We start from the raw sequence: 14,267 nt of genomic DNA, 5'->3' as shown, positions 1-14,267 counted from the left end.
CACCGCTTAATTTTTCTTCTCTTTTCAATGTGTGGGCATCAGATTGTTACAACAAATTACTACTTTTATCCACTAATATTTTGGGAACATTGGTGGTGCAATGAAAGTGCTTTTGGCTGCGTTGTTAGAAAATTAACAAATCATTTTTGAGGACTCAGAGAGAAGCGAAAAGAAATATGGATGTCTAAGCCGGATGGCAGCCCAACGAAAGAGGCCCAAACCTTGCACAAAAGGCAAAACCAACGAAATCCCCACAAAGGAAAAAACTCGGCTCGCTGAGACAAAGAGATCGCCTTCTCTCTCGGCCAGGGGAGTTTCCACCGTTACATTTTCCTTTCTTTTCCATTTTTGCAGGTACAAAAACCATCACAGCTGAGGACGATGAAGATTTTAAGAAGCTGAGCAAGTTCTCGTGGGAGGTGGGCGAGGTGGGCACTGAATCCAGGTCCGTGTTATGTAGGCTCAGCTGGGTTTGTAGAGTTTTTTTTTTTTTCTTCACCTTTTAGTTAAGTTAAATTTATGTTTGCCAAATATACTAAAGATTTGAACTTTGTTTGGTTTCTGAGAAAATGAAGGAAAATCGAGAAATGGGTTGTTGCCCTTTTCGTTTTTAAACTTTGAAGTGAAAAGAAAATATGGGTTGCTGAAAAATACCCAGCTGAAGCTGAATTGGTGATTCTATATAATCTAAGAGTCAATGGAGGTAGCTGATTGCATTAGGAAATATTTTGAGAGATTATTCTGCAAGAGTTGGGAAGTGGAGGGCCATGAATTTTGTAGGTTAGGATTAATAGAAATTATTTATGCTTTTTTGTTAGGGTTCCTTATCAGTTGGTGTCTTGGTTTCGTATCGGTTTGAAGATGGATGAAGTTTCACTCAACACTGAGCCTGCGGGCCAGGATGATGCTGATGAATTTGAGATTGAAGGAGACTGCGCAATGACCGATTTTATCAGTCAAACCGGCATTATTCAAGGAGAGAACCCTCTCCCACCGGTTGTTGGAATGGAATTTGATTCGTATGAGGATGTATATTACTTCTATAATTGCTATGCCAAGCAACAGGGATTCGGGGTTAGAGTCAGCAATACATGGTACAGAAAAAGCAAGGAAAGATACCGAGGAAAGCTTAGCTGCAGTAGTGCAGGTTTCAAAAAGAAGAGTGAAGCTAATCGCCCGAGGCCAGAAACTAGGACCGGTTGTCCAGCAATGATAAAGTTTAGGTTAATGGACTCCAACAGGTGGAGAGTTATTGAAATTGAGCTTGAGCACAACCACTTGATCAGTCCAGCCAGTGGAAAGTTTTATAAATCCCACAAGGCCATAGGTGTTGGAACTAAAAGAGCGCTGCAGATGGATACTTCTGAAGACGTACAAAAGATCAGGTTGTTTCGAACAGTGATCGTTGATTCTGAGGGTAATGGAAGCATGGATGGTGATGAAGGAGAATCTGGGAATAGAGTTGACTACTCCAGTCAGTTAAAGCTAAAAGAAGGAGATGCCCAAGCCGTTCAGAATCACTTTTCTCGGTTGCAATTAATGGATCCAAACTTCTTTTATGTGGTGGATCTGAATGAGAAGGGATGCTTGAGAAATTTGTTTTGGGCTGACGCGAGGACTAGGGTTGCTTACAGTTATTTTAATGATGTGGTTTCCATTGACACTAAATGCGTGGAAAATAAATTTGAAGTCCCGCTGGTATCATTTATTGGAGTAAATCATCATGGCCAATCGGTGCTGTTAGGTTGCGGTTTAATTGCAAGTGAGACAGTTGAATCCTTTACGTGGTTGTTTAGAGCTTGGCTTACATGCATAATGGGACGCCCTCCGCAAGCCATCATTACTAGTCAGTGCAGAACATTGCAAACTGCCATTTCTGATGTTTTCCCTAGAGCTTCTCATTGCCTTTGCTTATCACATATAATGCAAAAGGTTCCAGAAATTTTCGGAGGACTGTTTGAGTATGAATCAATTAAAGAATCTTTGAGTAGAGCTGTTTACCACTCTCTGAGGGTGGAAGAATTTGAGGCAGCTTGGGAGGATATGGTCCAGCACCACGGAATAAGAGATCATAACTGGCTTCAAGCAGTTATATGAAGATCGGAAGTGGTGGGTTCCAGTATATTTGAAGGATATATTTCTGGCGGGGATGTTCCCAGTCCAACCAAGTGAGGTTGTCCCTTCATTCTTTGAGAATTTCTGGATAGAGATACTCCTTTGAAGGAGTTTTTGGATAAGTATGATCAAGCTCTGCAAACGCATCATCACCTGGAAGCCTTGGCAGATTTGGATTCAAGAAACTCGAGCTATACGTTGGAATCAAGATGCTATTTTGAGCTGCAACTCTCAAAATTGTACACTAACGACATTCTAAGGAAGTTTGAAAAGGAGGTAGAAGGAATGTACTCTTGTTTTAGCACTAGTCAACTAAATGCTGACGGGCCAGTCATAACATACGTAGTGAAGGAACAAACTGAAGTGATGGAAATCGGAGGGAGACGAGGGACTATGAAGTTTTGTATAATCCATCTGAGATGGAGATCCTTTGTTTCTGTGGCATGTTCAACTTGCGAGGATACTTGTGCAGGCACGCACTGTCAGTCCTAAACCAAAACGGAGTGGAGGAAATCCCGGCTCAATATGTTCTTTCACGATGGAGAAAGGACATCAAGCGGAATTACATTTTTGACCATAGCTGCAGCGGCATTGATATTAATAACCCAGTTCACAGGTATGATCATTTGTACAAATGCATAGTGCAAGTCGTGGAAGAAGGGAGGAAATCAGAAGGCCGTTACAAGGTCGCATTAGGGGCGTTGGATGAGATGTTGAAAAAGCTTTGTCTTACAGAGGATCCTGCCCTCTGAGAATCTGAGGTGATGAAATTATGTAGAAATTGAATGGTGTAACACAAAATTAGGGCAGTCTCTTGTATAGCTGGAATTTTGTGTACAATATATATATATATATATATATATAAGCAATCTCTCTGTCATTTTCTATTGATTTTTCTTCATGAAATTCATCGTCTACTTACCCGGTGTTTGGGTGCGGAAAGAAAAACTCGTAAAAATCAGAATTTAAGCTTGGAAGTCCTTTTCCCTTGTTTGGCAACAGCCCTGGAAATCAGCAAATGACAGAATTTCGGAACTGAATTTCTGAGAAAATAATCACCATTCTCAAAACCCTAAGACAGATTACTTTCAAATTTTCCTTGTTAGGCAATTTAAGACATTTATCCATTCCGAAGCACAGAAATATGGACACGAGCAATAATCTTGCAATACTCTTGGCAAGAAACTGAGCCACCACCACTCTTATCCTACGCTCACAGACACAATGTACCTGCAATTCTGCAAAATCGGATCTTTATTTTGCCAAACATGTTGAAAGCACAAGACGTTAGATAAATCTTCAAACTTCAACGAAATTTCTTTCCATTTCATCATTTCACGATTCATAAGCAGCACGTAGAGGGATGTGCATGCATACAGAGAAACTGATTCAGACAAGGATAGCAAGTAGAGCCACTGAAACGAAAATCACAAATTGCTTTCTCAAAGATAATACCAAACTGTCTATTTAAACCCGAGCAGTAAAACTCAACCATGAATGGCAAACCTGCATAACTCCTTTAACCCGATCCTTGGTCAAGTACAGGAAGTCTGCAGTGTAGACTGATGGACTTATCGATTTGATGAGAACCAGGAATGAAAAATTGGAAGATCACTGTCAAGCAAGCACCTTGTGCGGCAATCCCATAGAAAGCGCAGTCCGGTTTAGCCAAGTGGCACTGAAGGCTCTTACCAAAATGCTTCACACTCACTTGCACAGATTGAGCATCACCCCTTAAAATAGCCCTTGCCGACCGAGTCTGAGCGGTCAGATTTCGATCTTCAGATGGAGCATCAGCTTGCTCACCTATGACCAGCAGCTTCTGAAACTCTGCACCAAGTGTGATGAGTGTTGTTGAAATCTGAATGTGTAAATCCCCATACTTGCTTATGGTAACATTGAGCAAATCACCAATATGCCTCATCCGATCCACAAAATTTTGCAACTGATTCAGATCGGGAACCTGAACCAGAGTCTGAGGCAAGTCTTGAGCTGCATCAAGAGCAGTTTGAAGTTCCAGAACCTGAGCTCTGGACAAAGGTTTTGAGATTGGTACGTCCTGAATTACCGCAGATTTATAACCCTTGGTCTCGAAAGTAAGGAAAGGCAATGGTTGGGTAGAATTTGGAGGTAGTTTTTTAACCAATCTAATCTGGAGGCGGTTGGCTGTCGGACCATTTCCAAACTCAGTACATATGCTGACACTGCTACGAAGAGCACGGTGGAGAAGAGAGATGTCTACTGTAAAGGCAATGCGGTCCTCATTCTGGCTGGAGATGCGATAGTCATCAAAAAGAGCTTCTTTGCGAAACTGGGCAATGGATTGAATTCCATCACCATTAAGAAGGTTGTGGAGGAAGATAGCATGGTCTCTGTTGAGGTAGAGATGGCATATCTTTCCCATCTTGTCTAGGGCTGGTAGGAACCTCTTTTCCAAAAGATTTACACCATTCTCTGTAAGAAATGCCTTGAACTTCATCTCTTGGTGCGTGTCTGTTCTCGTCTCACTTCTCAGGAAAGATGGCTGAAGGCAAGCCAAGAAGGGGTTAGTACATGCATTCAATACAACAAAATGTGTTTAAATTGCAATCTTAAGATAGTTCTTAAAAATATCTATTCAGACATCGTAGCAATACTTCCTGTAGACCTGTCTTATCAATGAAACTGTTAATATGTTTCACAATTTTGGATATTGCCTGGATTTATTATCTCAGAAACTACACAGAGGAGCCCAGCAAGTAGCAACAAACTGCACAATTTCGGAAGTCTTACTGTGATATCATAGTTTGGTCAATTTAACCTCACAGATTATGAACTTCTCCCAACTAATTGAGAGTCTTTTAACACGGTACACCATTCACGGTCAGTATCAGTATCAATATACATTAAGGGCCTAGTTACAAAAATTGTCCTAGCACAAAGAAACCAATTTGCTTTCGACTAATCAGGCAGTTACGGTAGAATAAATTTCTACAGAGTCCGATAAGCGCTCTTCTGCATTCTATCTGCGCCTTTTACTCCCCTTTCAATCTATCTATCGTGCATCACACTCCAACAATATTATCTCCATTTTCTGAATTTACCACTATTTCTCTTCTCTTCCATGTTTAAGGGTGTCTCCATAAATTAGCAGTAAGCACAAAATGCCCTAAAAATACATATAGCTATAATCTTATACGAAAAACAATAATAAAATCAAATAATCGTCACAAAACCAACCGGAAGCAAAATTTCATTTTCTAAGTGACTCTTAATTTGAAATTCGACTATATATCATTACAAACAAAATTATATTGAATTACTGACTGACATGGATTTCTCTGAGCTAAGAAGCTAATACACAGATAAAGCTTCATTTATTTAGCTTCTGTTTGGGTGCTAAGAAAATTAAGCAGTTTTCGATTCTACTATTTAGTTTCAAGGGCTAGAAATTTAAAGAGAAATCTATTGTTACATTTCCATACATTTTCTAGGGAAACAAACACATCCGGATTTAGGGTTTTCGAATCTAACCTTTTGGAACTTGGGATCCGTCAAAAGATGGGAGGTTTCGCAGTCACCGCTGCCGCTGGACTCCGAGAGACTGGAGGGACTGGACTGGCCTGGCGCCAAAGCTTCTGGTAATTTATATAGGGCTTTGAATTTTACAAAAAATTACGCGTTCTAAAGGCTCCCTTCGTCTAGCGACAAGTCGTTTTGGATATTGACGAGTAAAATGTCGTTAATTTTAAATATGATTACAAATTAGATGGAAACGACAGAGAGGAACAATCTTCTCAAAGCAGCTCTAAGAAAGGTCGGAATAGTTTAAAGGCACTTACCAAGTGCTTGATAAGGTTAGAGAAGTTAACTTTAAGAGGAGAAAATTAAAAACTTTCAAAATTTTTAATACGTGTAGCATACTGTGTCAGACTCTAATAACAATATAACATGAGGTCATCTGTCATTTTTGTATTAGAAAACTGCACAAAATGACGTGTGTATTCATAGTTTTTCTATGATGAATGTATTTGTGTTTTTTTTCCATTCTATGGTTGTAGTATCGGCTTTTCAAATATTAATAATAATACAAGTATTGATATTTACAGAATCTTTACTTGCCGTGCTGAATATTATATCTTTAATACAGGTGAGACTTATAGGTTCTGTACATGCAAATTCTCTCTCTGAGACTTATAGGATTTATCAATTAAGAAAGCAAGTTAATCATCAAACATTTGACCTATTCTAATCCTAACTGATTCTCCCGCCTCCTTGGCCGCGTCGGCTAAACTGGCCAAAGGTCCTTTTATCAAACCGTCACCAATAATCTTTACACGAACACGAACCGTGTCTAAAATGGTGGAACCGAGTTCCATCCCTAACAATCACTTCTCTATCATAAACTCTGGAGACCAACTTTGCCATGCTGTGACAATCCACACAGATTCTAAGGTTCTTCATGATTCTAATTGTCGCCCCATCTCCCAAACTAATCAGCCCAAATGCCATTGCTAATTTCTCACTATGCCTGCAAACTGCACTCTCTTTATCCTCTCCCCTACATCAAGGAAAACCTCCGATGTATCCAGCGAATACCCGACAACCTTCAAGTCTTCAATCGTCTTATCCAACTTGGAATAGATTTTTTCGGATTGAGGGTGTGACCGGTCCCCGGCAACAAACTCATGAACATTACCATTCACCTCTATCGAGCTGCAACCAGGCGTCTTATTGATTCCCCTGTCCATCATCAGTTGTCTTACGTTGCGCAAATTGTCCCATTTACTGCAAGCTGCATATATATTGCACAAGAGAACATAAACAGAACTGTTATCGGGCTCCAACTCGAGCATATGTTTAGCTGCAATTTCAGCCAGTTCTACATCTCTGTGCATTCTACAAGCGCCAAGCAGAGCTCCCCATACAGCTGCATTTGGTTTCATTGGCATGTTCTGTATAACCTCAAAAGCTTCGTTTAGATTCCCTGATCGGCCAAGAAGATCCACCATGCACCCGTAATGTGAAACTTCAGGCTGGATTCCATGTTGGGTGGTCATACTATCGAAAAAGTTCCTTCCTTCAGCTACCATTCCAGAGTGATTACACGCAGAAAGAACACCGATGAAAGTTATCCTGTCGGGAGTTATCGAAGATTCTAGCATTCGAGAGAACACGTCAAGAGCTTCCTTACCATGTCCGTTAACAGCAAGGCCAACAATCACAGCCGTCCATGTAAATTTGTCCCTTTGAAGCATTGCATTAAAGACCCTCAAAGCTTTCTCAACATTTCCACACTTGAAATACATGTCTATTAAAGCATTTCGAACGAATACATCATTCTTGATCTTGTTCTTGTCAATGTAAGTTTTTATCCACTCTCCGAGTTCAAGTGCTCCTAGATGTGCACAGGCTGTTAGAATGCTTACCATAGTGTACTCATCTGGCCTTACATTCGAAGTCTGCATCTGGCGGAAAAGTTCCAGTGCCTCTTTGAACCGGTTCACCCTGAGGTACCCATCCATTATTGCAGTCCATGAAATGTAGTCTCTTTCAGGCATCTCATCGAAGTAGCTCCGAGCTAGATCAACTTGTCCAGAACTGGCAAACCCCTTAACAATGGTAGTCCAAGAAATTACATCCTTTGTTTTCATCCTTTCGAAAATCTCAAGTGCAACGTGCATTTCCCCACAAGCTACATACATATCAACCAAAGCATTTCCCAACACCAAATCAGGTTTGATCAGGCAATCCTTGACGTATTTATGAACCTGCTTCCCGGCATCTAAATTCTTCAATTTGGAGCACGCTGATATCACCGAGACAAGTGTGACTGAAGTGGGCAACACTCCTGTTTTCTCCATGTCACTAAAAAGCTTCAAGGATTCATCAAACTTCTTGATTCGATTGTACCCAGAAATCATTACATTCCAAGTTGCAACATCCTTCTCATGAATCATATCAAAAACGCCACATGCCATATCAATTAGGCCACAAACAGAATACATATGCACCAATGCATTTTGAACAAAAACATTAGTATCAAGTCCATACTTCAACACATGAGCGTGCAACTCTTTGCCACATTCCAGCGCAATTTCACGTGTGAATCCCTTCAACAAGAACGGAAACGTGTAACAGTCGGGCTTGACACTCATCCTCTGCATTGCTAAATACAAAGAGACCCCGTCTTGAGGGCATCGTATCCGACTATAGCCTCTGATCATGGTGTTCCAAAGAAACGCACCTGGTTCAGAAATTGTGTCGAACACCTGACGGGCATAGTTCACATCACCAAATTCATCAGTACAACAAAACACGATGATTCTGTTACGCACGATCGGGTGCGATGTGAGGCCTGTTTTCACTGCTTGGGCATGTATTTGCTTGATGTAGTCCATGGAATTGCAGTTTTCAAAGAGAGCAATTGGTGCTGGGTTTTCGAAAGACTGAAGCTGGGTATACGTTGACAAGTGGGTTGGAGTTGCAGATGCCATAGCGATCCTTTTCATGAAGTTCAAAGAGTCATAGACTGACAAGCTTAGAGATGAGAAGATCCAGTGAGTTCTGGAAGCAAGAAAGAACATCATACAAAGAGAAAAAGCATTCCTCTCTACCGCCGGCAGCGTGTTCGCACCAGCACTGACAGGTTATGGAAAATTGGATGGCTTCAACAAATTTATATGCTTGTATTCGAATTATCAGTCAGACCCAGAAATTCTACAATACAACGGAGGATATATCCCTCGACTAAGTAATGAGAGAGATACTAACAGCGGAATATACCGATGATTACAACAATTCATCATAAAAAGTAGACAGAATCAACTTTCTAAGAAGATAGGAAAAATGGAGAAAAAATTATACACTGGGGCAATTTATCCTGCGGCTAAATTACTAACCAATAATGTAAACAGTTGCTATACTACAACCATAAAAGTTGGAACCGTAAGCATTCTATGACTGTCGGAAAAGCAAAATTTAACTAGCACCGCTGTTTACCATCTAAAAACCACCGAAAAGGGCCCATCAATGATCTACCTAAAGGAAGAAAACAAATGAAACCTATGGCACTAGAATTCCATTTTGACAGCAGCATTAGACTCTTGAAGTGCTGGTGGTTGTGGTAACGGTCCATACTGAATCCAATCCTTGGCGCAGATAAGGGCTTCAAGAGTCGCCGTACCCAATGAAGTCCGGTAACTGTCCATTCTTTTTATTTCGGTGTCAAACACAGCGTCGGGGGCAACAGTAGACACGGGTATTGACAAGATATCGGAAGCCATCCTGGAGAGAGTTGGGTACTTGTGTCTGTTAAGTCTCCACCAACCCAGAACATCAAAGTCTTCCACCCCATCAACCAATAGAAATTCTTCCTCTTCCAGATACTGATCTAGTTCTGACTTCATTTGCTGGCCACCTGTGATATCAGGCATAAAGAAATCAAAATCTTGCAGCCCATCTGCAGAAGAGAGTAGAATCTCCTGAGATGGTATTTCCGGTAGCTCTGTTTTCATGATGCCGTCGTTCCCTTCTTCTATTGGTATTTCTGGTAGAGTAAGCATTTGCATCATGTATTCAAGGAAGAGATCATGAATACCACCGTCAACAATCCTAATCCATGTTTCGGCATTCTCACCATATATTTCAGAGAAGGTTGACTCTACATGTTTCATTTTGAACCTCGGATCCATAATAACAGCAATAGCTAAAACAAGGCAGCAGTTTTCCCAATACTTGTCAAACTTTTCATACAGAGGTCTGATCAAGTAGCTGACAAAGGGATCATCACTCATGGCCGCATGCATCAATGCCTTCTGAATTTCTGATACTTTTGGAAAGAATGCATTTGCAGAAGGGTATGTTGGGGCAGTTAAAATGTTGGCTGCATCGAAAAAATACATTAAGTATGTACATAGAGTTTCTACCTGCTTCCATTCTTCCAACGATATGTTTATGTTATAATCAGGATCATATGTATCCAAGCAAGCAAATACTTCCCTCAATTCACAAGCCGCAACCAGCATATGATATGTTGTGTCCCACTTAGTTAGGTTGTCAACTGAAATGTTCTTCGAGCTAGGAACTTGAAGTTGTTGCTTCAGCTGAACAAACTTTTCTTCACGGGATTCTGAAGTTTTCACATACTTGACGCTTTCACGAACTTTCATGATTGTCCCGCTCAATGCCCTCAGTGCATCTTGTGCAAGACGACTCAGAACACGAGCATAGCAATTTCGTATCAGTAATTGACTGCTGAGCATGTGTGGGTTCTTGACTGAAAGAAGCCCTTTAAGATTTCCAATTATGGTTTCATTCGATAGGGATTGATCAAGTGTGATGGTAAACAACCGACCTTCCAGATGCCAATCGGACAAGCAGGTCAAAATAGCTTGACTAAAAGTGTCACCTGAATCAGTAGACGGTACCATTACAACATTAAGGATTTGACGATATGAATTCCAGTCACCATCAATGAAGTGTCCTCTCAAGAAAACATAGCCCAGGTTCTGATTTGAAGTCCACAAGTCCACTGTAAGGCTGACTCGTCCAGGAATTCCACTGATATGATTCAGAAGATTCTGCTTTTCTCTATGGTAAATAGCCACACAATCATCTTGAACAGCCTTCAAGCTTACCATATTGAACTGAGGTTGCAGTGTTCGAACAAAACTAATGAATCCTTGTTGTTCCACAATGTGAAGTGGATACTCATGCATAATTATCATCTTAGCAATCTCATGGTTGCAGCGTTCCTGATCAAAAGAAATTTTCGCATATCCAGAATTTGCTCTGGGGCGTCGTTTTGGTGCATCAGTAGCACCAGTCTTGGAGCTTGGCGTAAAGGGAGTCATCTGATTTTTTTGACGACTTACTGGGCAGATACCCAGGGCAATATGTCGTTTTAGATGGCTTGTGCCTGCCAGCTTTGAACCAGTGATGTAAGCAAAATATTTCTTGCACTGCTTACAGCAAGCCCTAGTATTTCCAACCCCAATAGTTTCAATTGTGAAGTGCTCCCAGACAATAGACTTCTTTCTCCTGCGCTTGTTTGGCTGGGTTTCTGAACTAGGTATGCCATTATTATCAGTTGGGGTCAGAGGAGTATTCATCTTCCAGTAAGCAGGTCCAGTCCTAAAACAGGTCGACATGACCAATAAGTGAATTACAAGATTTCACAAAAAAATATGAAAAAAAAAAAAAAACAGTTGATCTAGCAGTAAAGGAAAAACAGACAAATTCAGCATCGGAAAACTTAAATTAAGAAAAGAAAAATAAATTTCACAACAGGCACATGTAAGAGGGGTTGGGGACAAACGGCTAAAGCCATATTTCACCTCTTATGACCTGGTAAGCAACTTGGTTATTCCTTCTCACTCACAATCCCAGTCTCATAATCCTAAACATTACACATTATTAAAACTTAAACATTTTCATCTAAAAGCCCAAATTTCCTACTTTTAGATCATGCTAAGTTCCTAATACTAGTCTGATTATGTCAACTATTTTGCCACCATTTTGTTTTAAGCAGCAGACATGGCGAGTTTCAGTAACCAATATGTGCAACACTGAGAGTATTCACAGTGAAGGATTGGTCAGTAGAACTATGCATGAAAATGAATCCACAAGAGCACTTCCCAACAATACAATAGGATTATCCTTTCATCCCACAGCAATGAATTTTCATGAGCATAACTCAACAAAGAAAGAAACTTTTTTTTTGGTTATTACATTAAGCTACATCAACAATCAACCCTGAAGTACAGCAACAATCAACCCTGAAGTACAGCAGAACAAATCCAACATAAATCGTATGTTTCATCTGCATGCTTACAATAAAACCAAAAAGTAAATACGTGCCAACTAAATACAGACCAAGGATTTTACCTACATGAACCAAACTACATACAGATGATTTAATTGGAAGTCAGAAAATAGCATATTCTAATAGTATCAGATAAACCCTATTAAGACTCAACTGAAAAATGCAAAATGCATCACAAAAAGCAGAATAACAAACGACGTAGAAACAGTTCTTGAAACAATAAACATCACCGAAAATATTACAATTGTCATATTTTTTTTTACAAGTCACAAAACTTCTCCATCCTATAAAAAGTTAAAAACCCAGCCCTGCTGCACATGAATTGTACCTAATGCAGCAAGTACAATCTGCTTTATGCTGAAAGCAATTGTACCTTGAAATGTTCAAATAATATTATCACTAAAAACAGATTAAAAAGAGCAATCCGAGGTTACTTTTGAAGTTCACGACTGACAGTAATAAAAATAAAAAATAAAAATAAACCCTAATTAAAGAAATTAACAGATAATTGGGTCAGCAGCAACCAAAACTATAAGCTTTAACCCTAAAATCACAATTACCCGTAAACACATACAATAAAAACACAATTACCCGTAAACACATACAATAAAAACACAATTACCCGTAAACGCATAGATTACGCACAGATATACACACATACACACATACATACGCACATACACACATACGCGCACATACAGATACAGCCAAAGAAACTGAACAATGACAAAACCCTAAAAAAATTTAAATCCAAAATTTCAAAGAATGCTAAAGAAATTGAACAAACCCAGAAAGATCAACAGTCCAGAGGCATCTAATAAATCAGAAAATCAACAAATTCAAGATCCAAAATTTCAAAAAAACCGAAGGAAAAAAAAAAAAAAAAACCTTACCCTAAATCGCAGCCCCGAAGACGAAGAACCGGCCTCTGCGACACGAAATTTGGAAATTGTTTACTTTCGGGCAAAGAAAAAAAATAAAAATTTTGAAAATTCGAAGGTTGAAGACGGAGTTGATGGGCTTGAGGTTGAACGTACAGAGCTTTTTGGGGATAAACCCTAATGGACCTAAACCTCGAGAATTAGGGTTCGGCCTGTGAGGATTTTAGGCTTTTTTGGGGGGGTGTTTTTATGAAAGCGAAGCGAGAAGGAATTATTAATTTAAGTTGCGGCCTTCGGGTCCAATTTATAAAGGGTGCTGCCTCCCCTTGGCTTCTTGCCCACTCTTTTCTATACTTCAATATTTTACCAATAAAATAAATACTTTAATATTTTTACTTTTTTTTTTTTAAAGCAATTAATATTTTTACTTTTTAGCATGTAAACTTGCTTATACTTTCTAAATCACTGATCCTAAATGTTGAATTAAGCACATAAGAGCAGCTCCACCGGAGCTTTTTTTGCCCAGCACCAAGTCCAAATAACAGCCCGGCATGCTCCATATGTGCTCCAGCCCGCCAACTTGCCTGGCACCCAGCCCGTGCCAGTCAAGAGCCCAGCCCAAAATGGACAGACTCATTCCCCGGTCTGTTTCTGGCGCGTGCACAACACGCGGGGGGCGCGGCGCGTAGCCGACAGCTTTGCAGGCGCTGGGGCCCGCGTGCAGACCCACTTGCAGTCGTCCGGGTGAAGGAAACGTGGCCTCCTCAGAGCCGTTGGATTTCCAACGGCTAGTTTTTTAGGCCGTTGGATTTCCAACGGTAAAAAATATTTAAATTTAAATTTTAAATTGGACCGTCCGATCACAGATCAACGGTCCACGTTTATTTCACCAAAAATTAAAAAAAAAAAAAAAAAAAAAAGGCCCAACGGTCAGAAATTTGACCGTTGGCCACGTGGCGTAATGAGTGCTGTTGGATTTGATTATTTTTCAAATCCAACGGTCCCGATTAATTACAACATTAAAATTTATTAAAAATTAATTAAAAAATGTCAAAAATTTTTAAAAAAATACAGAAAAATTTTAAAAAATTAATTTTTTTTTTCTATAAATACCTAACCCTCATCTTCCACCTTACACCACATTTCAATATTTTTTACACTTTCTACATTTGAATATTTTGTACACTTTGAGAGAAAAAAATGACTTCGTGGAAGCTCAGTGAAGATGTTACGTTGTGTGAATATTGGGTTTGCACTACTCATGACCCGATTACGGGTAATGAGATGGATAAGCGAGAAATGTGGAGTAAAATTACGAAATCGTTCAACGATGTACATGGAAAAGATGCCAGATCTAGTCAAGGTCTTCAAGGTCGTTGGAAAAAACTCAACGCATCCTTTACTTGTTGGAAAAACGCCCTCTCTCATGCTTCTGGTAATTTGCGTAGTGGGACAAGTTTAGCGGA

General features: G+C 39.9%; 3 protein-coding genes and 1 pseudogene across 3 annotated transcripts; 1 reads left to right on the top strand and 3 right to left on the bottom strand.

Moving 5' to 3' along the window:
• Positions 1–262: 262 nt before the first annotated feature.
• Positions 263–2,965, top strand: LOC125477092 (annotated as a pseudogene).
• Positions 2,966–3,420: 455 nt separating this feature from the next.
• On the bottom strand, positions 3,421–5,776 carry LOC103928914. The gene is made up of 2 exons (XM_009338030.3): positions 5,629–5,776; positions 3,421–4,639 (listed from the first exon to the last, which is right to left on the bottom strand). The coding sequence occupies exon 2, from the start codon at positions 4,592–4,594 to the stop codon at positions 3,635–3,637; it is 960 nt and encodes a 319-aa protein (XP_009336305.1). The 5' UTR covers positions 4,595–4,639; positions 5,629–5,776; the 3' UTR covers positions 3,421–3,634.
• A 442-nt stretch (positions 5,777–6,218) lies between these two features.
• On the bottom strand, positions 6,219–9,426 carry LOC103928913 (putative pentatricopeptide repeat-containing protein At3g15930). The gene is given in 2 exon segments (XM_009338029.3): positions 6,219–6,659; positions 6,662–9,426. Coding segments are annotated over 2 exon segments (2,268 nt in total). The 5' UTR covers positions 8,685–9,426; the 3' UTR covers positions 6,219–6,414.
• Positions 9,168–13,113, bottom strand: LOC103928912 (zinc finger BED domain-containing protein DAYSLEEPER). Its single transcript, XM_009338027.3, has 2 exons — positions 12,814–13,113; positions 9,168–11,229 (listed from the first exon to the last, which is right to left on the bottom strand). Exon 2 carries the CDS (start codon positions 11,205–11,207, stop codon positions 9,168–9,170), a length of 2,040 nt encoding a protein of 679 aa, XP_009336302.2. The 5' UTR covers positions 11,208–11,229; positions 12,814–13,113.
• Positions 13,114–14,267: the final 1,154 nt, after the last annotated feature.

The sequence above is a fragment of a genome, unplaced genomic scaffold, assembly GCF_019419815.1.
Source record: "Pyrus x bretschneideri cultivar Hongxiangsu unplaced genomic scaffold, Pyrus_bretschneideri_v1 Contig20, whole genome shotgun sequence".
Classification (NCBI taxonomy): Eukaryota; Viridiplantae; Streptophyta; class Magnoliopsida; order Rosales; family Rosaceae; genus Pyrus; species Pyrus x bretschneideri.
This window is presented reverse-complemented; position numbering and strand designations above follow the sequence as displayed.

Excerpts from the sequence above, each read along its gene's own strand:
- LOC103928914 (XM_009338030.3), bottom strand. The coding sequence starts at position 4,594 with ATGAAGTTCAAGGCATTTCTTACAGAGAATGGTGTAAATCTTTTGGAA.
- LOC103928912 (XM_009338027.3), bottom strand. The coding sequence starts at position 11,207 with ATGAATACTCCTCTGACCCCAACTGATAATAATGGCATACCTAGTTCA.